We start from the raw sequence: 26,925 nt of genomic DNA, 5'->3' as shown, positions 1-26,925 counted from the left end.
CCTGGTGGGAGTTTCAGTGCATGCCGCTTGCCATCGTCCCTAAAAGTGAAGATGCCCTTTGTATGACTCAGCAACTTCACCGCTACGTACGCACTCTAGACATGATGGCGAATTTGTCCCATAGTACATGTATGAGAACGTTCATAGCCATGTTTTTGCAATAGCAAAATACTGACTTCCCAGAAGGTTATCAATGGTAGAGTGGATTAAGTGTGATTAATTAACATAATGAAATATTACACAACAGAGAAAGTAACTGAAATGCAGCAATATGCATTCTCAAATATTTAATGTTTAGCAAAAATGTAAATCCAAGAATATATACATTATATTTATGTTACAATGGCCAAGTACAGGCAAATACAAATCTTATGTTAAGGATTCAAACATATGTGGCAAAACTATAAAGAAGGCAAGGGACTAATGAACACAAAATTAAGAAAATTGTGGGTGGGTACATGGGGGTTGTTTCATAATTATTGTTATCATGATCAATGTTATTATGATTAATTATACCCAACACTATATATATAGTACAGCTCATAACCCAATTATATCATACAATGTTGAAACTAGTAATATAAGTAGAACTGATCTACTCCACACTGTCATTTAAAAAAGGAAAACTATTTATGTTGCATAAAGAAAAATGGTATCCAAAGTGATACCAGATTTCAGAAATTCTATAACCCATTAGTGAAAATCAATTAAATAATGAAGGACTCAGGTCTTGATTTGGAATTTTTTCTTTTACTTCAGACAGAAGTAGCCCCCTGCTGCTGCTGCTGCTGCTAAGTCGCTTCAGTCATGTCCGACTCTGTGCGACCCCACAGACGGCAGCCCACCAGGCTCCCCTGTCCCTGGGATTCTCCAGGCAAGAACACTGGAGTGGGTTGCCATTTCCTTCTCCAGAAGTAGTCCCCTATTTCTTAACAAATCAAAAGTAGAAAAGAGAAGAACTACTTTGAAGAAGTCTTACAACAGCGAGAACTTCTGGCTGGTTGTGAACAAATATTAGTAGATAAAGTGGATTTTACAAATCAGAAATAAAAGCCTTAGGAGAACAAAGCAACAGACCGTGACCATTTGATGGAAAATGAACAGACTTGCACAATGCAGCATCTTCAGAAATCATGCCTATAATATCAGAAAATGACTGAGACACAGTTACGCCTGAGTTCTCTTAAGGACAGGTTCAATTATTTGCTACATTCTTAAAAGGCACCTAAGAGAATGGATAAACATTTTTAAAGATTTAGAAAATTAATAAAATTGGGAAATACTATATTTAACAAGAAACTTCAGCTACTAAGAAGACTAAGGTAAGCAACTTTACATTAACCACTTAATTCCTTCATTCTCTTATATAAGGCCAATATAAGAACCAGAGTCATGTTGGTACTGATAAGCTGTCTTATCTGGTCACGATATACTAACAAGTTGGTATTTTCATCAGACCGTATCAGGAAGATTCAGTTAATTCAGTGGCACATTTTTACCCTAGATACACCCAAGAGAAGTCTTCCGGAAAGAACCAATCTTTAAAGGATGGGCAAAAACAAGAGTGAAATCCCCAAACTGCAATGCAGATCCCTTGTTGAGTCCCGTGAGACTAACGACAATTGGTATAAAGGTCCTTCCTCTCTTGAAACTGTGAACTGGCTGAGTTGGGAAGAAGTCAGAGAATTTGGATGCCTGATATTTAGCTAAAGTACATCATGAAAATAATAGGTAGGTTATAGGCACTGGGTTCATAGAATTTAGCAAATAAAAGAAATTTCCTCACTCAGGTCATATCATAACAATAAACTTTAAAAATATGATCAATAAATATGAAATGATTTGTGTGTTTTCTAGTTGAACTTTTCCCCCAAGAAATGAAAGCTGTGAATAATATGGTTGTTTCAGACTATTTATAAAAAGAAACATGTACTAGTATAACCACTGGCAAAAAGAAGGAATATTCAATCATACACATTATCATGTATTTCTAAACCATACCACTGATAAGTTCAGGCATTTCTAAACAACCAAAAAAAAAAAAAAACCCAACTTAACAGTTGAGTTAAAGAGACCTGGTTTTGTAACCCCAGGCTAAAATTTGTCAAAGAACTTTAAAGCACTATAGTAATTTTGATCATCAGTCAGCCAAACTGAATTTCCATGTGTTAGCACAGCTCTAAAGCACAGAAATAGAAGGAATCAACCATCTACTGAAGGAGGAAGAAAAGTATAGAATACTAAAGGTTACTGTAATTTGTCTTCGTGCTGTAATTATAAAAGTGTATAATAATTTGCATTTTATTTTTTACTATTACCCACTTGATATATGTAACATGTCATTTTATTTTGCATATTTTTTTCAATTGGCCTATGGGGAAAATAATCTGGATTGCTCATCTTTTTTTTTTTAATTGTCAAGTTTAACATTTGCTTTACTTGAAGTCTTGTTTGAAAGGAAAATCTTAAATGCTTTGGGGTTAATGTCATACTACTGATTTTATAATACCATTAGGAAGTGCTTTGATCTCCGAAAAGTACTAACTTCGAAGTATATTAAAAGTTTTATTATTCCAATCAGGTAACACCTTCCTGAAAAAAAAAAAAAATATATATATATATATATATAACACGTGAGGTTGACATAATCCACTCTTCTCTAGTGGTCAGTTCTCCCTCATGCTCCATGAGTTCTGGAATTTCAGTGATACTGGCTGAGAGGTCATGAGTTCATCTCCTACAGTAAGAGTACTACTTAGCTGTCTTTAACTTTCCAGAAAAGAAACACTCATGAAAAATATTTAGAATTTGTTTTTAAAGCAAATGCCCATGACCCCGCAAAGTGCGGTATGTAGCATGTTAAACGCAGTGCCTATGGATCAGACCTTGGAGTCACAGTGAGAAAGGTTTTCCTGGATGGTGTGAAGGGAGGCAGTGTTGGTGCTCCAGAGTGTAGAAATCAGAGCTGTGATTCTGTAGACAGGTTGGAGAGGAGCAGGCAGCCCACTGGCAGGCTGCAGAACAACGCACCAGGCATCGCACACATTGCCATTTATTTCAGAGTGTTTCAGTGAGATTTAGTGAGATCCCCGGCTACGTTTCATTAAGGCACGTGACAATGTGACAACTCAGGAAACTCTTCAATCCCCTTCTCAAGAATCATAATAAAAAAGCAGAGAAAAACGAAGATCCTACGGTTGCATTTTATGAATTGTAACTGTGCATAGTATTTATCATTCCACTTTAGGGATTTCAGTTCGTTTCCAGAACCAAGTGACTTCTTAGCTTTAGTTAATTAATCAAGTAATCCTTGGCAGGCTTACGTCATTATTCTTTTCACTCAAGCAAAACAAAGGTTTCCTGAAATTTGCCTATATATTTCATCTGAGAGATTATCATCTGAGGTAGAGTACTCTGTCAAAAACTGATCGTTTGAGCTGTGTAACAAATACCAACAGACTGTAGTGTGTCCCTAAGTCAGTGCAAGTTTCTGAGAGGAATTCGGGCCATATCTGTGAAAAGTGGGAAGATCTACAGCAAGACAAGGAAAGTTCACTCATCAGTAAATATCACACTGGTTTCCAGAAGCATCTTGATGTAATTAGCACTATTTCAATTCACCCTAAAGTCATACGTTTGGGGAGGTAGCATGGAGAGCTAAAGTGCTCTCTTCCTTGCGTGTGTATGATTGGGTTTTAATATAAGAAAAAGCCAGAAACCACTGCATCCTCTCCTAATAGAATTATTTTGGCTGGCAGAAGCATGAGGGAAAAGCAATCCACAAGAAAAGTTTAAAGTGGCAAGTTTTCCAAAGAATAGTAAGAATATTTGCTTTTAAATGTAATCTCAGGGCCCAGTCTTCCATGGAAAGAAATACTCTGTTTAGAAATACAGCAGTACCCGCAAACATGCCACATCACCTAAAAATAACAAGTGTTTGGGTTGAGAAGTCAAGATTTAAATTAGAGCTAGTTTCCAAAGGAGAAAGATAGTATTAGATGACCCTTCTATGTGTAGAAAGATAGTACTGGATGATTCCTCTGTGTGTGGCAGCAAACATTCTAGGAATAAACCACACGAGCGTGAAGAATTTCAAACTACTGGGTGAATGAAAGAAGAAATCTGAGCCAGAGAGGAAGAAACTTTTCCTCTCGTAAAAGATGCTTCTGAGGATAACTAGAATGCAGGAGTTCCCTTGGAAGACACCATGTCACCCTTTCCCTCTCCAGAAACAAGTAAAACTATTCCCTTCCACCCCAAAATTCACCTCCTCAAATCTCCTGTCAAGCTTCTCACTGGCTGAGAAAATCTTACCACAGCCTGTAGATATCCCATACCCCAGGCAAAACTTGCAGGAAGATTCACTGAGGAATTCAGAGAGGGTTAAAGCTCTTCCTCGTCAATGAAAACAGTAAGGAAATTTGCTGAGAGGTTAACTGGCCCGAGAATAAGTAAAAGTCATACACACTGGGAAGTTATAAATCTCTTCCCAGTTAAAAAAAAAAAAAATGCCTATCAGCAGCTCAAGCCAGCCCAGCTCTTAAGAGCATTAAAGTAAATGCACTAAGCCTAATATATTCACATATAACACATGTGGTGGCTGTTTCACATGCTTCATAACTCAGAGGGCAACGGCTGCTGTGTGGGGAATGGATGCTGTGACGGGCCCCTGGTGATTTATACCGCAGCACTCACAGAGAAGTGGACAGCCGAGCACCCCAGGCACCCTCAGGTCCTGCCACACTCCACCCAGCGGCAAACCCAGATGGGAGCATGGATCTGTCCGGCTTGGGGTGGGGTGGGATGAGAAAGAGGTGGGCAGGGGAGGCAGCGAGCCGCAACTTAGCATGTCCCAATGACATAAATGCACACTGATTTTTTTTCAATAGAAAGTACCTCAAATATATGTATAAAGAATTAACTAACATGTATACTTGCTATTTCATTCATTAATATCCACTACATAAAAATTTTCATTTCATCTGAGATTCTAGGACTCTACTTAGTGCCCTTGTTTGGGGCTCAAGTCAAACATATAAGAAGCTAGCATCTTACAAAAGTCAACTAAAAAGCTGGCAGCCTCCACCTCCAGCATCAGGTCCCCATTCTATGTGGACACTGCTCTGGTATGCCCTTGGTTCCATCCTAACAAATTCACAAAACTGTAGAGCGGCTCCGGACTTTATCCAGCAAGTGGGGAAATACCAAGTGCTATTGTGCTCTTCTCCATAATCCTTTGTCACCCATCAACAAAGTCTTTCAAAACATCCTGCTGAATGGGAATTTCACTGCCAGCAAATAGACACTTGGCCTTATTAAGGGCACCTCCTACTGGTCCTTTCAGAGTGAACTGTGCTTTCTTCCTCATCAATTCCCTGCCACATCCTTGAAGAGGGGACACTGCTACTAACAGAAAGAGGAGAAACAGATTAAGGAGCAATACCTAAAGACTGCACCGTTTCCACTTTTTTCTGGGACCTGTGCAAACTACATCACATCTGCAAATAACATAAATGGATTTAAAAGCATAGAGGAACTGGCAGATTGAGACCCACAAGCCTGTCCACAGGCACATCCCTCGTATATATAGACTTTTGTCTGCCTTTTCAATCATAGACTTCTCCATTGAGGAGTTACTATCTGCCTTTAACTTTCTAGATAAGAAGCATAAATAAGTGGAAAGGGGATATTTAATTAATTTCAATGTTAGTAAATATATATATATATTTACTATATATATATATATATATATATATATATCCATCTCCATTTATTTATCCCTACTCTCCACCGAAGACACTTGGGAAGTGGCTTTGAAACATTTCAGGGTAACTGACAAAACATCGTTATCCATTTTTGCACACCTTCCTCCTCTAACACAGTATGTTCAGCCCACGCGTTTCAGGCCTGGCTCCGGTAGACTTTCTACCCAGCGACCATGCCCCTCCGAACTTCCCGGCTCCCCAGCTGAAAGTGCAAGGCAATCTTCTGGAACCTAAGGACGGTGCTCCTCTAGTGTCTGTGGGCTGCAGGAGGGAATTTTAGAGACACCTTTCATTACCGCTTTACTGCGGGATATTCTCCGCCCGCCCACCTTCCGCGGGAGTAATTGCTGAGGACAAAGCTCCGGAAGAGAGGAGCCCGGAGGAGACCAGCCTGAAAAGGGAGGGAGCCAGGGAGGACCGGCTGCCGCTCACAAACCGTTGGTACGCGTGCCCGCTCGCGCGCACGCGCACGCGCGCACACACACACACACACACACAGTCCTCTGGCAGGCTCATGCGGGCTTGCTGTCAGGCCAAAGGAAGGTGAGGAGTCGGTCGGTCGCCGTGGATGCGCAGATTCCTGCTTCTGTGCAGCCGCGTCCAGGCTTGGGGAGCCTGGTGCTTGACTCTGAATCCCTAGCAACCAGAGAGGCGCCTTCTCCACCAGCAATCGCAACCTGGGCCACGCAGCAGCACTTAGCAGGAACAAGAAAGCCGCAGCTTCAGGCTACGGAGAGGTTGGGGGCTCAGACACAGTTTCCATTCTGTTGCCAGTTCATTTCCAAGGCGCAGCCTAGGGAGCTCCCGCCCAGCGCCTGGCCCCTGCCCGCGGCTCCTTTTCTTTGGGATTTGGGGAAAGGTCATTTCCGAAGGGAGTTGAATGCTCAGCCAGCTGCTCTCCCATCCTTCCCCACCGGGCCCACTCCCTATACCCCAGTGTCCGTTTACACTTGGGATGAGGCCGGCCAAATGAGGGGACCATTACAATAAGTCATTTGGGTTTTTTTGTTTTGTTTTTGGTTTTTTTTTTTTTTTTAATGATTTTCTCCCGGCCGTCGAAACCTCCAGGCTCCTCCAGCTCGGAGACTGCCGCAGCCCTGAGCATCCCTTAGATGCCTCTTCCTGCTCTAACCCAATCAGGCCCCACAGTTTTGCCATTTTTAATTAGAAACTGCGATTGCCAAGGACCAGGGCCAGGGGGGGCTGGTTTCTCTGAATATCAATCATTTGGAGTTTGGAAGTGTCCTGGAGATACGTGTAGACTTAGCTCGAGAGCCGCATTCACCGTTAAAAAATGAAACACAACACGCCTCCTTCCTCCTGGCAACTCTGCAACCCCTTTCGGGAACCACCAACCCCTCCTCCGAAGTACCAAAACACATCAGCTGGCCCCTTCTCGATTTTCAATCAGTAAGTCTAAAAATCCAAACCGAAGGCGCCAGGAATCACATACAGACGCCCCAGCCCCACAAGCTACAGTCCGCTCAGACACCCTCCAAGCCCCCCTCCAGGACCTCCTCCACTTGGTCCTATTGCCCCAATTCCCCTGCTTCGTAGCTTTCCGAGGGGGAGGATTCAACCCAGTTCCTTTCAACGACATCCCCATCGCCTGCCTCCTCCCTGCCCCAGACCTCCAGCTCTCCCAACCGACGCAAGTATTTGCCAAAGCAGAGATGCATGCGAGAAACATCAGATTTGTTTAAAAAAAAAAAAAAAAAAGCGAAGGGGCGCCCGTTTCCCCAGCCGCCAACATCCTCTGCTCCCGGGAAGAGGGGCGGGGGGGGGGTTTCCATTATCTTTTATCATCGATGAGGAAATGGGGGACGGAGCGAAAGCCAGGCATCTTGCCTGTTTTCCCCCTGCCCCAATTCTACTAGAGCCAAAGGAGATGGGGAGAAGCAGAGGGGGTGAGAGGGGCGGGGGCGACGAGAAGAAAGGAAAGAACCTCTCACCGGTGACTTGGAGATGTGCGCTGAGCAGGGTAGCTCCGAAGAGTACAAAAGCCAGCTTGGGTACCCAAACACATCCAAGACTATTCTCCATATTTCAGCCAACACCTTCGGGGCCGGGGGTCCTGGGCAGCGGCAACACTCACACACATGCACTCACACACGCGTGTACACATGCACACACCACACACAAACACAAGCGCGCGCCGAGCCCCTTCGGCTTCCTCCTCCTCCTCGTCGTCGTCCTCCTCCACCTCCCCTGCGCCTCTTCTGCCTCCGAAGCCTTCTTCCTGGTCCACTGGCAGAATCAGCAGCAAAAAGAGGGAGCAAAAAGTTCCATTGGGTCCAAGAGATCTCAAGCCCCAGTAAAACCTCGGGAAACTAACTCAAGGAAACAGAGCGAACAGGCGGCGGAGCGAAGGCAGCTCTCCGTGGGGCTGGCAAAGCATCAATACACAGGATATCCAGAAGGGGCCAAGAGGAGACGCAAAGCGATCCTGTGGCTGGGCTGTGCATCAAAAGGTTGCGGCTGGTTCCCTGTCCTCAGCCGGGTAAAGTTGAAGAGGAGAATCCGTGCGGGAAAGCTGGGGATGCTGTTCGTTTCTCCTCCAAGCGCGGAGGGGACCCAGGGACGAGAGGCCGGGGCTGCGGGGTGGAGCGCGCTCACTTGTTACTGGGGTGTCTGCCGGAGATGTGTGAGCTAGGAGTTGGAGCCCTACGTACTATCCATTGATCCGGAGAAGTGGAGGGCTGGAAGGGAAAATGTGGAGACCGGAGGGAAACGAACTGGATCAGGCAAAGATTCCACGGGGAGGGGGGTGGGGGCTGAGAGATGCTGGAGGGGGGAAAAAAAAAGAAAGAAAAGAAAAGCGGTCGGAGGAGGCTTCCAGCAGCTGCATTCGCCGGGTCTACATATCAATGAGCAGGGATGCCCTCTGTGGGCAAAGCGTGGGAAGTCACTTTTGTCAATGGGTCTGGCAAATACCATGAGTGTCTGGCCGAGGGAGGGGCGGCGGGGCGGCGTTTGCAGCTCTCTCTTTTGACATTCAATCTTTGGGAAATCATTTTTGACTGTAAAATCTAGGCGGGTATTTAGGCTGAGTCAGGGGGGCAGAGTGTTTCCTTCCTTCTCTGCCCGCATTATTAAAAATACAATGTTTCCTTGGGGAAAAAAATCACTTAATCCAACTCCCTTCTGGGGAGGGTGAAACTGACGTCCAGGCACACCAGGGCCAAATGCTAGTCTGCTCTTTCCTGTCAAGGCAGCTAGGGTCCTCTTTTTGTAAGATGTCTTATTTCACCTGTGTTCTCTCTTCTGGAGACAGGATTCAATGCTTTATTCAACCAATTTTAAAGCATTTACCATGTTCCAGGTACCCTGTTAGCTTCCAGGAAATACAAGAGTGAAGTTTAATAAGACTCAGCTTCTATCCTCCAGGGGTTCATGATCTGTTGGGAGAGTGGCGTTAAGTGGATAATTATAAAGCAGCATGATAAATATGATGGTCTGTGTAATGAGGAGAAAGTCTAGGATAACGAGAGGGACTTCTCCAGTCCCTGAGTCATAAAATGAAGCAAACTAAACACATACACACCCAGCATGAAATTTTGGAAGGGTGATCAGTGGAGCCCTTTCAGGCCAACTGCATTAAGCTGACTTTCTTTGCAATTTTATCTCTACTGCAGGACCTCAAGTTCTTTTGAGAAGATGGACTTTGCACCCTCACAGATCTATCTAGCAGGAAAGGTGGAAGTGTTAGTTGCTCAGTCGTGTCCAACTCTTGACTATCCCATGGACTGTAGCTAGCCAGACGCCTCTGTCCATGGAGTTCTCTGGACAACAATATTGGAGTGGGTAGCCATTCCCTTCTCCAAGGCATCTTCCCACCAGGGATCAAACCCAGGTCTCCTGCATTGCAGGCAGATTCTTTACCACCTGAGCCACCAGGGACGCCAACAGATCTAGCATAGGACTTGAAACAGCACACATGCCAATGTCGTTTTGCTGAATAAGTGAACATAAAAGGGATGAAAGTCACTCAGTCGTGTCTGACCCTTTGTGACCTCGTGGACTCTCTAGGCCAGAATACTGGAGTGGGTTGCCTTTCCCTTCTCCAGGGGATCTTCTCAACCCAGGGATGGAACCCCAGTCTCCCGCATGGCAGGCAGATTCTTTACCAGCTGAGCCACAAGGGAAGCCCTAAAAGGAATGAACCTGGCCACAAAGATGATAAATAGAAATGCCACTCAGGTAGAAGTTCTGTCTTTTAAGGAGCGATTTAACTGCAGGTTCTTCTTTCCATTCCACACTGCATTACCCTGTCTATTCATTAGTGTCTGAGAGGAGAAAATGGACTATCTGTTCAAAAAAAGGAAAACAGGATACAAGAATGAAAAATACAGGTTACAATCATCAGGAAAAGTCCCATGATACCCAAACTTGACATCAGTGTTTCTAGATCATCAGCCATGTCCGTCCCTTTCTGTCTTGAAAAAGTTAAAAGAAAAATACTGTGATTTCCAGATCACACTTCCAGAAACAACTTAGATCAGTGGGTCCTATAGAATGGAATGGAGCTCTTTGTTGACCCCCAAATTTCTCAAAATACTCAAAGCTTTCCTTAGCTGAGGATGAGGTATCTGGAGATAAAAGCTCAGGGTCAAGAACGAGGACTCTTACCTGGGTCCATGGAGGGACCCCCAGTAGGGACCCCTGCTGACAAGTTTCAGGGATTTCATGAGCATCCTGACATTTTATGAAAAATGACTGACTTCTGCGCTCATGCTCTTTTTTTAAGAGGGAATCTTTAGCTTTCATTAGATGTACAAAATGAATGCAAGCATGCCCTCTCCGGAGAAGGCAATGGCACCCCACTCCAGTACTCTTGCCTGGAAAATCCTATGGACGGAGGAGCCTGGTGGGCTGCAGTCCATGGGGTCACTAGGAGTCGGACACGGCTGAGCGACTTCAGTTTCGCTTTTCACTTTCACGCATTGGAGAAGGAAATGGCAACCCACTCCAGTGTTCTTGCCTGGAGAATCCCAGGGATGGTGGAGCCTGGTGGGCTGCCATCTATGGTGTCGCACAGAGTCGGACATAACTGAAGCGACTTAGCAGCAGCAGCAGCAGCATGCCCTCTCCTGAAACAATGGAAAGAACCACTGGTATACAAAGTATGGTACGAAGAAACAGTTGCAGTCTCTTCCTGAGAGAGTGATGAAGTCCTCTGTTCTCTTCATCAGTAACAGAATGTCCACAAACAATGGGAGGATAGGATGCAAAATGGCCCATGGTATTCACATTCCTTTAAATTGACACTGTTCAGTCTAACAGAATAAATAGTGATTAAGTTACTCTTCGCTATAGTCCTTGACTCATGTACCCTGAGTCATAGAGATCCGCTGCCCACCAACCAATGAGTTTCTAAAAAGATCATCAAATTCTCATCCTCCTACATACTTAGTTGGTTTCACAATTATTCATTGCACTTCTGACAGTTGCCTGCACTCACTTGCCCAGTAGCCCAATCTTTTCTTCTAAGAGAGATAACTCCAGCTTGATGTCCATACCGTCTCTTAGAAACATCATCAATATTTTCTGATTCACAGAAAATTTATACTTGGGAAACTTAGCACCTTCTCACTGCTCCTCTCAGCTGTGTGAGGCCCACTTATCAGGACAAAAGGAAACCATGAGACTGGAGCAGTAAGAGGAGGGGAATGTGTGTCATGGGGAAGGGGTTAGTGTAATTAATCATCTTCACATAGTCTTTATGACATTTGATGCCGAGGGCCCATTGCTTGGGTTTAATCTGTGTGGATCACAAGAAATTGTGGAAAATTCTGAAAGAGATGGGAATACCAAACCACCTGACCTGTCTTTTGAGAAACCTATATGCAGGTCAAGAAGCAACAGTTAGAACTGGACATGGAACAACAGACTGGTTCCAAATAGGAAAAGGAGTACGTCAAGGCTGTATATTGTCACCCTGCTTATTTAACTTCTATGCAGAGTACATCACAAGAAACGCTGGGCTGGAAGAAGCACAAGCTGGAATCAAGATTGCCGGAAGAAATATCAATCACCTCAGATATGCAGATGACACCACCCTTATGGCAGAAAGTGAAGAAGAATTAAAGAGCCTCTTGATGAAAGTGAAAGAGAGTGAAAAAGTTGGCTTAAAGCTCAACATTCAGAAAACGAAGTTCATGGCCTCTGGTCCCATCACTTCATGGGAAATAGATAGGAAACAGTGAAACAGTGTCAGACTTCATTTCTGGGGACTCCAAAATCACTGCAGATGGTGACTGCAGCCATGAAATTAAAAGACGCTTACTCCTTGGAAGGAAAGTTATGACCAACCTAGATAGCATATTCAAAAGCAGAGACATTACTTTGCCAACAAGGGTTCATCTAGTCAAGGCTATGGTTTTTCCAGTAGTCATGTATGGATGTGAGAGTTGGACTGTGAAGAAAGCTGAGCATCGAAGAATTGATGCTTTTGAACTGTAGTGTTGGAGAAGACTCTTGAGAGTCCCTTGGACTGCAAGGAGATCCAACCAGTCCATTCTGAAGGAGATCAGCCCCGGGATTTCTTTTGAAGGAATGATGCTAAAGCTGAAACTCCAGTACTTTGGCCACCTCATGCAAAGAGTTGACTCATTGGAAAAGACTCTGATGCTGGGAGGGATTGGGGGCAGGAGGAAAAGGGAATGACAGAGGATGAGATGGCTGGATGGCATCACCGACTCAATGGATGTGAGTTTGAGTGACCTCCGGGAGTTGGTGATGGACAGGGAGGCCTGGCGTGCTGCGATTCATCAGGTTGCAAAGCGTCAGACACGACTGAGTGACTGAACTGAACTGAACTGAAAATACAGGTACCCAAACACACTTTGTGCTCTAAAGGGAAATTAATCAATACTTCTATTTCTTCAAACTGCATGTACCCTAAGTGTGTGTGTGTGTGTGTGTGTGTGTGTGTGTCTGAGGAGGAGGACATCCGCAACTCTAATTTTCCAAGATTAGCCCAAGAGGATACATCACATTAAAAATACGTCATTCCTTCTAGGATTCCCATTGTGGAACTACACTTCTTGGCCAACCTTAATTATTCAGGACTTAGAGAATCCATAGTAGTGTTATTCAAAATAAGTTGATTTCCTGTGTTCCCTGATAAATAAGTCACAAGTTTTCTAGGGCCTGCTAACACTGGTGGGAAATGTTGCATACATTCAAGTCTTGTGTCAGAAATCTACACTTTTCTGAATCAGTTCCCATAATCATTGGTGGCAGCTTAGCCCTGTTCAGTCAAGTGGGGTTGGGCGTAGTCGAACACGTCTCTTTAGGACTGCTCTCAAGCCATAGAAATTGATGGAAAACATTCAGTTTCTTCTTTGTGGGTCGTTCTCTCATCTTTCTGACCTCTGCTTTCCCAGATATTAGAGTATTATAGTGGCTGCCACATGGCTAAATTGTTGTGTAATCATTGGAGGCAGCTCCTCATCCCATGTTCATTCCTTATGTGCTTTTTTTTAAATCTCTAAGAAAGAGTATGGACATAAGCTCACTTTTTGCAAATAACCTATAAAATTATGTGTCTGTTGAGTTATATATACAATGAAAATGCAACTGAATAAGTTTAAAAGATGAGTATAAAATAAATGTGATCAATGCAATTATAAAAAAAAAAAAAAACACTAATAATCTTAGACTATTCCTATTCTTCTCTCAATATCCTGACCTGATGTTAAGTCACTTTCTATAACATGCTTTAGAAATGTACTTGCCAAAGCAATAGTATCTAGTCCAATGGAACATGATAGACTATGAATTCAATGATGCTGCTGGTCAAATCATATGAACATGTCAGTGTTACAATTCACTAGTCATTTATTGAAGAACACTATTATATTAAACATTTGGGCTATGTAATATCTATACAGAATTGTTGTTGTTTAGTTGCCAAGTTGTGTCTAACTCTTTGTGACCCCATGGACCACTATATAGAATATACAGCTATAAATAAGATACAGTCATTGTCCTTGGCTAATTTATACCTATGGGGTCAAGGGATATATTTTAACTGATGTTTGTTGGTGGTTTTTCTTTTTGCTCTGAATCCATTCTTTCATATTTTGGTAACCAGTCTCACATCTTGCTGTTCCTCCACATTCTCAGCTACAAACTTGAGGAGGTGGATCCTTAGTCTTACAGAGGAGCCTATCTTTGCAATCAAGATTATAAACTCAGAGCTGAGCCCACCAGCCAATCAGAGCAAAGGAGTCATTTCTGAGACTTCAGAATAAGAAGCTCTCTGTCTCACACTGGGGCACTGATAGAAGAAATCTCTCTTTCCTCTAGTGTATAAAAATGTGTAAGCTTTAGTTATTAGAGAAATGCAAATCTAAAGTACCACAAGGGACTACTGTCCACCAGTCAGAGTGGCCATCATTAAATCTGTGTACCTAGGACTGATTCATGTTGATGTATGTATAGCAGAAACCAACACCACATTGCAAAGCAATCATCGTCCCATTAAAACAGTAATAAAGAAGAGAATTAAAAAGAAAAAGAAAGTCCACAAATAACAAATGCTAGAGAGGATATGAAGAAATAAAAAATCCTTCTATGCTGTTTGTAGGAGTGTAAATTGGTAGTTTAGATTTGCATTCCTCTAATAACTAAAGCTTACATACTTTCATACACTAGAGGGAAGAGATTGTCATATGATCTAGCAACCCCACATGTGGGCATATATCCGGAGAAAACTACTACGTAATTCAAAGAAATGCACACACCCTTATATTCACAGTAGCACTATTTACAATATCCAAGATATAGAAGCAACGTAAATGTCCACTAACAGAAGAATGGATAAAGAAGATGTGCTATCTATATGTACACACACACACACACACACACACACACACACACAGTGGAATACTACTCAGCCATAAAAACTGAAATACTGCCAGTTACAGCAACATGGATGGATGTAGACATTATCATACTAAGTGAAGTAAGTCAGAAAGAGAAAGACAAATATATGATATCACTTATATGTGAAATCTAAACTATGGCACAAATGAATTTATTTATGAAGCATCAAACAGTCCCACAGACATAGAAAACAAACATGGTTACCCAAGGGAAAGGGGGATTAGGGATAAGTAAGAAGTTTATGCAGATACAAACTACTATACATAAAATGTACAAACTACAGGGTCCTACTACATAGCACAGGGAGCTAGATTCACTACCCTGTAACAAATAACAATGGGAAAGAACATGAAACATAATATGTGTACATGGCTTCCCTGATAGTTCAGCTGGTAAAGAATCCACCTGCCAATGCAGGAGACACAAGAAATGCAGGGACAATCCCTGAGTCAGGAAGATTCCCTGGAGTAGGAAATAACAACCCACTCCAGTATTCGTGCCTGGGAAACACCATGGACAGAGGGGCCTGGCAGGTACAGTCTATGGGGTTGCAAAGAGTCAGACACAACTGAGTGACTGAGCATACACACATATGTATATGTCTGTGCGTGTGTGTATATATACATACACATACATACATGCTTTAACAGAGGTGCTTTAGGAGAAATCTTGGTGCTCCCACCAGCTCCCTATAAGGAGCCTGTAGTAGTTAGAATAATTTCCCTCCTCGCCTCCAAAAATGCCCACATTCCTAATCCCTATCCCTGTGACTGTTTTCAGATGTGACAAAATTAAGAATCATGAGTTGGGGAGACTATCCTGGATTATTCTAATGAGCATATATATTCATGAGGGTTCTGAGAAAACAGAAGAGTGAGGCATAAAATCATAGTTAGAGAAGGAGATGTGATAGGGAAAGCAGGTGGTCAGGGCAGAATAATGCCATTACCTGAGGGGATCACAGGCCAAGGAATGCAGCCCCTGAAGGCTGAAGAAGCCGAAAACCAGATTCTGCCCTAGATCCTGCAGAAGGAATAAAGCTCTACCAATACCTTGATTTTAACCTTATAAAACCATGCATGTGTGTGTACATATGTATGCATGCATGTGTGTGTATACATATATTTGGAAAATTTAGGGACTTTCGCAACACAAATTTATCCTCTTACAGTATAGAGGTCTGCCTGGACTGCAGGTAGTCTCAGACACTGGAGAAACAAGAAAGGAATTCTCCCCTAGAACCTCCAGGAGGATCACAGCCCTCTGGATGCCTGCACTGCAGCAGCATAAGATCCATTTACATGACTTTGACCTCCAGAACCACAGGATAAGAAATGTATGTTCTTTTAAGACACTATGTACTGACTTGTTAGAGCAGCAATAGAAGATAATATAGAACATGAAAATGAAGCTCACACTAGTGAATAAGAGGGAAAAGCTGGAAAGAAAGTGAATTCTTGGTGACATTGTAATAAGTCATTTTGTGTGAAGCCACCCTGGACTTTGGATTTCTCAGATACAGGAGACAATTAATTCTTTTATTATGTAATTCAGGTTAAGGAGGATGTCTACCTTTTACAACAAAGAATCCCAACTCAACCAATTAAAAACAACTGATTTTTAAAGTACATTCTCCCCTCGTGAAATTTATGACTTTAATTCAGTTACAGCTTTGCAACTCATTTTTGATTGGCAGAGGCCATCAGAAATCTAACTCCAGGTGTGTGATGATCTGACAGTGAAAAGGTTTTGGTATTATTATTAGGTCAGCAAATTGTTCTCAATACCCACTGCATAAATAAGATAACTTAATGGTTAAAAGGTAGGACAAGAACAAGGAAGAGTGCTCGCTTTCAAGCAATGTTCAGTCTAAACAAAGAAGATAAACATTCTTTACAGCATAGAATTTAAATTGGTATGCATGAAATACTAAAAAGAAGTTGTTGCCGTAATTTAGATGAAGGGGGAAATGAGGTGATCAGAGATGACTTGGAATTAATAGGACTTTGTTGGGACTATTAACTGAACAAAGAGTTTGAGGAGATTATGGATGAGTAAAGTTCTGGTAACAGAAATTAAATCAACCTGATAGGAGAAGGTAATTTGAGTCAGGGCATAGAAGAAGAATCCCCAATAAGGAAAGAAGCCTAGAGGGCTTACGAGCTAAAAATACCCAAAATTTCTGGTTTCAAATATTTTCTAAAATGCAAAAATTACTTGCAAAAAAGACATGGCTGAGTCACTTTTTTATAATGTTTAAAGAACAGGAGAGGCATTTATGCCTGAAAATAGTCAAGTTTCCTGGATTTACATGAAAAAAATGAAAAGGCTATGGTTATTTCTAACTACAGACAAATGAGACTGAAATCAGTTCCAGGCAGGAGACAACAATTAATGATTAAATATATGATCTATAAATACTCAGGAAAAGATGTAAGATCACTAGGAACCAACGTGGGTTCACCTGGAATAAATTATTACAGACAGAAGCAGCTGGAAAATGTCACAGACAAATCATATCTAGATTTCAGTGGGGTGCCCCCCTCAACAAATGCTTTTAATTAATACTTTAGATAGAAATATTAACATGCCTAACAAGTTAACTGGCAACATAGAACTGGAAGGAATAACTAATGTATTTGTGGATTAATTTAAAATTCAAAAAGATCAACAGGATGGAAAAATGAAATTCATCTAAAAAATGAAAAGGACGGAACTAACTCCATTCCTCTCCCCTAAAAAAAAAAATCCAATTCGTAAATAAAGGATTGGAAAAAAGGAATTTGATTTCAATTCAGCAGGAGAAGAAAGCATGTGAATTGACATTAAGCTTGATAGGAGAAAACGGTATGATGCATTCACGGAAAAGCCCCGTGTCATGTGATACCACATGGGCCATACTGCTACAGCCAAGCGAGGGTGGGAAGTGCCACTCTGCTCTGCACCCAACAGGATATCCAGGGGTTCTCTGTTCACAGTGAGCTTCCATCCAAAATAATATGCCCTCATTCTTTTATTTTTCACATTCCCTCTTCTTCTTTTATCCTATAAATGTGGGTGCCTCCCACTGATTTTAGAATTAAAGTTAGTATGAGTCTTAGTAAATATATATATTTATATATTTAATATTATATTCATATACATTGCTGTTTAGTCACTGAGTTGTGTCTGACTTTTGTGACCCCATGGACTATAGCCAGCCAGCATCCTCTGTCCATGGGATTTCCCAGGCAAGAATATGGGAGTGAGTTGCCATTTCCTTCTCCAGGGGATCTTCCTGACCCAGGGATTGAATCCACATCTTCTCCACTGGCAGGGAGGTTCTTTACCACTGAGCCACCAGAGAAGCCCTAGAATATTGGAGTGAGTTGCCATTTCCTACTCCAAGGGATCTCCCTGACCCAGGGATCAAACCTAGGTCTCTTATGTCTCCTACACTGGCAGGTGGGTTCTTTACTCGTGCCACCTGGGAAGCCCAATGTATATTAATTCATATTACTAGGCTATATTATATAATAATATAATATTCAATATATATTTAATGATTTGGGTATTACAAGTGATTAAAATCCAAATAGACATTATAAAGCCTGAATAGAGAAACTAAGAAAATGGCTTTGTATGGTCACGTCAGGGGAGTGAGAGGCGATCGACTTTCTGGAGAGAGGCTAGGTTTCATGTGGATTGGAAGAGGAGCACGTGGCCATCGGTTATATGCCTTTCATGTGCCAGGCTTTATGCCAGAACTTTAAATGTTATCTCATTTAATCCTCATAAGAACCTTGTGAAGTACTGCTCTTCCCATTTGCAGATGAGGAGCCAAAAGCTAGGTGACTTAGAACTGCCAGCCCAACATCACACAGTTAATAAGCATAAGAGCTCAAACTTGAGGGGGCCCTACCCATGGGTAGCCAGGCTCTGTGTGCTGGGCTTGGTGCCTGCCTGCCATGTCCCAGGAAGTAAGGCTGCCATAGGAGCCAGCTCCTGAGAGAGGTGCCACCTCTCGTCTGTAAAGAGGGGCACCTTCCTTGAGCACAGGTTGCATCTTTGGTTATCTCATGCATTCTTGTAAAGTCCTTGTTAAGTAACTCAAGAAGAGAGTGACCTGAAGAAGTTCTCGTGATCCTGTGCTGTAAGAATTGATGAGGAAGTTTACCCTTGGCTCTGGTAGCCCTCCAGGCTCCTCTGTCCATGGAATTCTCCAGGCAAGAATACTGGAGTAGGTTACCATTTCTTCATTCAGGGGATCTTCTTGACCCAGGGACTGAACCCATGTCCTTGAGTCTCCTGCACTGCAGGCAGAATCTTTACCACTAGCGCCACCCGGGAAGCTCCCTGGCTCTGGGAGATGTTGGCTCAAAACGCATGGCGTCTGAGCCTCTGAAACTGGGATGCAGGTCCTTCACATCCTTCTACCCCCGACATGGCTGCCCATAGGGACAGCAGGGCTGGCTCCATCACCGCAAGCATCTTCTACAAGGTTATCTTCAGGAACGTGGATAGTTTTTTCTATCATAACATACAACAATGGAGGAAAAAGACTCACCAATTTCCAAGATGGAAAAGGAACTTTCCTTCTGTCTCAGACAAGAGCAAAAGCAGGTTCTTTTGCAAGTAGAAAAGCATCACTTTTGCAGTTGAATACTCTTAAAAATTGGTTCTTTGGTACAACTCTGTTTCTCTGTACTTAGGGAATTCTCCTTCTAAGGCTGGTAAAACAGCCGCAGAAATAACCTATCTGTTGCTACAGTGGTGAGCCACAGAGGTTTAATTGAATAAGTTTCTATTTCTCATTCTACCATGCGATGTATTGTAGAAGGATCAACTGCTGGCCTTGATCCTGAGAAAACTTGTGATGTCTTTTCTTATATATTGTGGGCTCGCTCAAGTCCACAGCACTGAGAGCTTTTAAGGAAAAGGAGACAAGTTCCCTTCTTTGAGGTGTGATGGTAAAGGAGGCAAGGGAAACTTGAAAGCCATAAAAGAAAGGCTGACCCTGTAAATCCAGGGAAAGTAATAGAAAAGACAACAGGGGAGAAATTAGACTCCTAAGGCAACAGGATTAAGGAGAATTGAACAATGTATAAAGCCAACATCATCAAAACCAATGAAAACATTAAAATCTCATCTTTTGGAAGGTGAGGACAGAACATTTTCCCATTGATTTTTTTCTTTAACATATGGAAATACAGGCACTTTAACTTCTACACACATTATAGTCTTTCATCATGAACTATGGACCACATCTCCAACTCTGCTTAATTAGTAGTTTGGAGTAGTTTCATGCTGATTTCACAAAATGTGAAAATGTGATTTCTTAGACATGATTTTAAGTAAATCAAAGTAAAAAGGCCAATGCAGCATTAGAGTTTTAAAGCAGTTTTTCACCTATCAACTTGTCAGCAGAAGGAAATGGGCTTTAAAATATTTTCCTTGGGATAGTTGACCTTTTCCCTGAAAAGTATGGAAACATTTTTGATGCACATATTTTCTTAGGTTTTTAATTTAAAAAATAATAATAATAGGAGATGAGTTACCTGAAGACAGTATATCTATACAATGAACTAAAGTATAAGATTAAGGATGATGCCACAGGGGGTAAAAAAAAAAAGTCATGAGATTTTATAACAACTTACATGAAAAAGTTTTTTTAAAAAACCATCCAAATTTCAAGTACTGTTTGGTCCTACATTTCTAATTAATATGCCTTCCCCCCACCCTCCACACACATATAGTATTCCAGCAGGGTAGAAAGGGATTGGCTACCCTTTAGTTCAAGTCAAATCGAGGGACTAAAAGACTTTAGTCAGGTTTAAATCTGAGCCTCCAATTCCTCTCTGTAAAATGAAAATATAAATATGCTCCGAGCATCACTGCATTTGCAGTTTTAATTCTATGTAATGTCTCCTCCTGTTTCTTATAAATGTAAGTCAGATCAAGCCACCCAACTCCAAACCCTCCCATGGTTCTACATCCCACTCAAACCCAATTCCTTCTCAAAAGACCCAAGGAATCCACCCTTCCCTCTTCCTCTGCCATCTGATGCTGCCTCCCTGGTGTCCCTTCAGTGAGTCCAGGGCTGCAGGCACTGTCCCCCTGCCGCTCCTGGGACACAGGGGGTTGTCCAATCTCAGGGCTCTTGTGCTGCCTCCTGTCTCTGGGACAGTCCTCCTCAGATATCTGGAGGTGTCCTCCCTGAACTCTTTAGGTCTCTTCTCAAACATCACATTCTCAGGGTAGCCTTCTTTGATCACCTTTCTTACAGAAGTGCCAAGGGAATATATAGTTCAGGCAGAAAGTCAAGGGATCAGGAGATTTTTTCAGGGTTCTCCAATTATTTTCTCTATCCCATTATTTTTTTTCACTTGTCCCTCAGATCTCGATTCAGTCATTACTTCCTCAAAAAGTCCACCCCTGATTAGATCAAATGCCCATAAGGCAGAGACTCATAGGCCATTCCCCGCTTCTTCACTCAACTTGCCACAGTGGTCATTTTGTATTTCATGTTGACTAATGTCAATCTTGGGCTTCCCGGGTGGTGCTAGTGGTAAAGAACCCACCTGCCAATGCAGAAGACATAAGAGACCCAGTTTCGATCCCTGAATCAGGAAGATCCCCTGGAGAAGGGCATGGCAACCCACTCCAGTATTCTTTCCTGGAGAATGCCATGAACAGAAGAGTCTGGCAGGCTACAGTCCACGCAGTCGCAGAGTTGGACACGACTGAAGTCACCGAGAGCACACACACACACGCAATGTCAATCTTTCTCACAAGACTGTGAGCGAGATGGAGACCCACACTTTGGCTTACCAGCATTATTTCAGCACTGGTAGAATGACTGGCACATAACAAGTGCTCAGTGTGTACGTGTCGAAGGAATGAACGTACTGCTATTGTCCACAGTGGCTGTGGAAGAAGAGTGTCTGATGATCTGAGATCCAGGAGCCCAGCCACCTTTTCATCTTTTCTCAGCAGACAGGAAACAGATCGAGAATAGCCCAGGTCAGAGAGCATAGCCCTAGCACAGCACCTTGGGCTGCAGCTGGGTCCTGGCATCAAAGCTAGGCCCCTGGACCAAGCCTCAGTCCAGTCTTAGTGAATATAGAGCGGCCGACTGAAAATGATAGCTGCTCAGTGGTGTCCAACTCTGTGTGACCCCATGGACTGTAGCCCACCAGGCTCCTCTGTCCACAGAATTCTCCAGGCAAGAAAACTGGAGTGGGTAGCCATTCTCTTCTCCAGGGGATCTTCCTGACCCAGGGGTTGAACCCAGGTCTCCTGCAGTGCAGGCAGATCCTTTTCCATCTAAGCCACCAGGGAGAGATCACGAAGAGGTCAAACTCATCCTCAATGATTGGATGGAGGACAGGAAAACAGGGATCAGCTTCTGATATCTGGTACAGGTGGGTGGATCCACACAAGAAAAATGGAAGTGGTTATAGAAAATGGGATGCTTTTTAATGCAACCACCAAAATTGTTTATAAAAGTTTACACACAGTAAGGTAAAATTATTATTTTAAGTAAGAACAAAGACTCTATATCTGACTGCCATTGAATACAAATTATGTGAAGAGAGCAAAATTAGGATGAAGCAAGGAAAAATGTTATTCACAGAGCTCCCTGAGAGATGAGGCTGTGAGTGGTATTTTTTTTTTCCTTTCCATTGTTCTGAACGATACACAATTAACATGGACTACCATTATAATCAGAAGCATATAAAAAAGGAGTGGGCATCTGTTGCTTTTGTTGCACGCCTCCTTCTTTGGACAGCTGAATCCCCATCCCTCTCTGAAGAGCAAAACCTTCCTTATCTTCATGTCAGGATGCTCTCTGGGTATGTTCCCAGCCATGCGGATGTGGGAGCAACCTGACCGTGATCCGCCAGAGTGGAGGAAATGCACAGAAATTGTGACGGGACCCTGGGCAGAGAAGACATGTGTTCCCCTTGGACTTGAGCTGCGAGGACTTCAGGTGCGGGGCTGTGGCCCCCTTTTCTTCAGTGTGAGGGCAAGTCTGGCTAAAGATGGAGGGGGAAGAGAGCCAGTGGGGAGGGAGGCAGAGTCCTGGTGACACCTTCAGAGCCCTGATAAAAACTGAAGCAGAAAGCAGAACACGGGAACAGCCTGGTCATAGGAACAGACTTTCCAGCTACTCGAGCTACCACAAGCTTTTGACGTCCTCAGTTTGGCTTGGGTGTTCTTGGAACCAATGAAGTCATGAGTACCATGGCCAACTGTCCTTTCCCCATGCTCCTGGGTGATGAGGGCCCGGATGTGATACACACAGAATGAGGCAAAAAGCAATGGCTATGGCTCTAACATGTGGCTTGAGTTTTCTGGGAAATATGAGAAATTTTGAGTTAATCCATACTCAACCACATATCTGGATGGCAAAGATCACAGTCCTATTTCCTGTACTGACCAGTGTGTGAAAGTGTTAGTCGCTCAGTCATGTCTGACTCTTTGTGACCCCATGGACTATAGCTCGCTAGGCTCCTCTGTTCCCGGGATTCTCCAGGCAAGGATACTGGAGTGGGTTGCCATTCCCTTCTCCAGGGGATCTTCCTGACCCAGGGATCGAACCCAGGTCTCCCGCACTGCAGGTGGATTCTTTACTATCTGAGCCACCAGGCAAGCCCATTGGCCAATGTTCACTGAATCAACAAATAGCAAAGCTGTGTATGTTTCCAAACAGATGCTATTTCTCTAAAGTCATCTTTCATGTTTACAGTAACAAGATTCCCATGTTTTGTTTTGTGTTTGTTTTTTTTTTTTGCTAACGTGAATGAGAAATAACTTTTAGGGATGTCAGTAAAATAGCTAAATTCTACTTACATAATCTGTTATTTTAGACTCAGCATATTTTGAGCAACATGAAAGATGAATGACACATTCACTTAGAAATAATCTTTTCCACCTTTGCATTATAGCAATTGTACTTATACTCTTCACATGCATCCTCATCATCATTGGCTATGCATGTGATTCACGAGAGTCAATTCTCACTCATGTTTACCACCATTTTTCACAGCACATCACAGTTCTCATTCTATTAAGTTGAGATGCAGCCATTTGAATCTACAGATGGGCCCACAAGTAACCATTACCATAGCATGAGGGCAATTTCATTTTTCCATTCACTCTATAACTGTAGAAATAGTGTCTTCAAAACATAACTGCTTTTGGTATTGCTCTCAGTAAAATGATTATTAAAAGGCTTGCTTACGATTATCTCAAATACTTACAATCTTATGGTCATATTCTCAGGAATAATTACTAACTCTGGTGCTATTTTCAAAACAACTCAAAAAAAAACCACAAACAACCTAATTATATTAGTGACCTGTTTAAACATACAAAACTGTCATTGACTGAGATCAGCTCAGACCTAATTTTATTTTTTGAAAAGTGCTTCATTATTTACAATGGAGTAATAAAAAAAAAATGAGCTTCCCTGGTAGGTCAGACAGTAAAGAATCTTCCCACAACATAGGAAACCAGGGTTTGATCCCTGGGTTGGGACGATTCCCTGGAGAAGGGAATGGCTACCCACTCCAGTGTTCTTGCCTAGAGAATTCCATGGACAGAGGAGCCTGGTGGGCTACATACAGTCCACGGGGTTGCAAAGAGTCAGACACGCCTGAGCGACTAACACTTTCAATAGAAAAAAAATATCCCTTAGTATCTTCGAATATGCAGTAAGAGATAACTATCTCAGAAAAAAGTCATCTTAGCTTGGGTCCCTGTGGTTTTGAGGTTATGCTCATAAATAGCTTGAACGGGATCTGGGCCCTTACAGAGCTTACAGTCTGGAGGGTGAAGCGAACAGACAGACAGACAAGTGCAATTCAGTGTGATAGGGACTATCTGATGGGCATCATTTAGTGCTAAGAAGGCACAGGAGGGGGATACTGGAACTGGACTCCAGGTCAGGGCACACTGCCCTAAGACAGGAAGCTTACGGAACCCCTAAATAATGCATAATGATGAACAAAGTTAGGGAACCCCTAAATAATGCATAATGATGAACAAAGAAAATGTGTGTGTGTGTTTGCATGTGTGTGAATGTAAGGGGGTTAATAGTAGATTGCAGGTGGCAGGAAAGGGGCAGAATGTTCCAGGCAGAAGGACTAGCATCTGCCAAGGCACAGGTGAAAGAAACATTGCATAATTTATGGTAGAAGCTCCATCCTTCTAAAAGGTCAGCAGCAGTGTGTTTGTTTGTTGATGATGTTGTCTAAACATTTCACTGTGATGAGAGCTAGTGGGGACATTCTTAAAAAAAAAACCAAGAGCCTCCATTTGAAGTCTCTGGCAGTTTCTAGGACAATATGGAATTTATTTCCCTGCCAGATGGAGAAAAACTAGAAATAAGTATTAAAGGCCATAGTCATGATCATTTTAATAGTGCATGGAATTCCAAGATGTGAAATTCACCTCAAAGAGCCATGTTAGCACAGTCCAGCCAGCTTCCCTACACAGAAAGCGTCTTGGCTGAGAGATGCCCCCCAACCCCTGGTTCTGCCAGCAGGTCTGGACTGTTAATAGCTCAGGGCATACCTGCTTAACACAGCTGAGATGCACTTTTTAAAATGGCACCTTCATTCAAAGATATAATATGGAACTTACTGTGTATAAAGGATGCCGTGAAATGGTATGCAGGACATGAGGCTGAATGCATCACCAAGATCTTGCTGGCAATCAAGCTTACCATGTAGGACAGCAAAGACACTGCCATGGTGAACACTTCAGAATCAGACACAGATGCAAAGCACATGGCGGTGTACTCTACTGAATTACTTTCTAATCCTTATAGCCATGAGGATTTTAATGTTGTCCCAAGCTATGTAAAATGAAAACTTTAGAAATAGGTGGTGACATAGAAAAATCCACAATGATATTGTGATAATCACCAAATTGTTTTTAGAGTTTGACAGGTCAAGTTGGTTAAAAAATATGAAATGTAGAATGTATTAGTAGTTGGACTGTTGGGTTGGTCACAAAGTTCATTCCATAATATGTTATGGATAAATACAAATAAACTTAGTGGCCAACCCCATACATGCAGAGCCTCTGGCTTGGATGTTCTCTCAGCCTTAAGAAAGAACTGATGTCAGAGTGGGAGGCAGACCAGACCTTCAAATTTTTGTTAACTGATTTCAACTCTTATGGCTGGAGAGTTGCAGTCACACAAAGCCAACCAGATTATCACAGAGCCTCTCTGACTGGTGAATGATTTCCTTAGAGGATATGCAGTTTGAGGCAGAAGAAGGGGAGCCAGCCTGGGCATCTAGACATCTGGGGCTGAACCCTCCTCTGACCCTGGGCAGGGTCAGTTATAAGATGAGAGAGCTGACCACAAGAGTGGCTCCAGAATGTGGCTGCACATCAGATCCATCTGGGCTGTTTGTTACAGATGCAGATTCACGGGCTCTGCCTGAAATGTATGGAAGCATGAACGCATGGGGTGATGTCCGGGCAGCTACACTTCTCTAAAGTCTCAGAAGAAATTTTAGGAAGGGAATCGAGCACTGGGCCACTCAGCGCTGCTTGGAAATCAGTTTCAGTTCTCAATTTTTCTGACACTGTCAATATACATTATCTTTTTATATATATTCCGAAATGGGGGCTTAGTAAGGAGTGGTCTACTGGTTGATCAAAAACAACTGAGTTGGTAAATATATCCTAAATGATTTCTGAGATGTTACAGCTAGACTCTGTCTAAAATTGGCCTTGACTCTCCCAAGTAGATGAATACATGCTTCAGGGAGACAGGTATGGTTCTCATTCCCTTGATGTAGCTTCTAGTTTGCCACAGGCTCTGAATGCAGTCTCCAAAGGTAGTTCCCAAATAGTTATGAACAATGGCTATACAGATGGAAAAAAAAACAACCCATAGGAGCTTTATTTCAAAGAAAATGCAATGTGAAAAGGACGTGAATTTTGCTTTACAGGATCTAATTGGAATAATGGTCTGTTAGTTACTGATGTGGTCATCTCAAATCATTACTCATCTTCTTTCAACTGATTTTCCGTTTAATACTGCTGAAAGGGTTAAAGACTGTACTACACATGAAGAAGCTTTGTAAGTTAAAATTACAGTGAAAGTGTTAGTCGCTCAGTCATGCCAACTCTGTGTGACCCCATAGACTGTAGCCTGCCAGGCTCCTCAGTTCATGGAATTCTTCAAGCAAGAATACTGGAATGGGTAGCCATTCCCTTCTCCAGAGGATCTTCCGTACCCAGGGATCGAACCCAGGTCTTGCAT

The 26,925-nt window shown here is 42.6% G+C and overlaps 1 protein-coding gene across 2 annotated transcripts in view; it reads right to left on the bottom strand.

Moving 5' to 3' along the window:
* Window positions 1–12,432, bottom strand: part of DCC (DCC netrin 1 receptor) — a 1,296,534-nt gene extending 1,284,102 nt beyond the window's left edge. For both annotated transcript variants that reach the window (XM_059881088.1, XM_059881089.1), the window contains exon 1: window positions 7,718–12,432. In XM_059881088.1, the coding sequence (XP_059737071.1) occupies window positions 7,718–7,808 (91 nt within the window). In that variant the 5' untranslated portion in view covers window positions 7,809–12,432. The remainder of the gene's footprint in view (window positions 1–7,717) is intronic.
* Window positions 12,433–26,925: the final 14,493 nt, after the last annotated feature.

Source organism: Bos taurus, chromosome 24 (assembly GCF_002263795.3).
Source record: "Bos taurus isolate L1 Dominette 01449 registration number 42190680 breed Hereford chromosome 24, ARS-UCD2.0, whole genome shotgun sequence".
NCBI lineage: Eukaryota > Metazoa > Chordata > Mammalia > Artiodactyla > Bovidae > Bos > Bos taurus.
The sequence above is the reverse complement of the archived record's forward strand: the minus strand, read 5'-3'. Positions and strand labels throughout refer to the sequence as shown.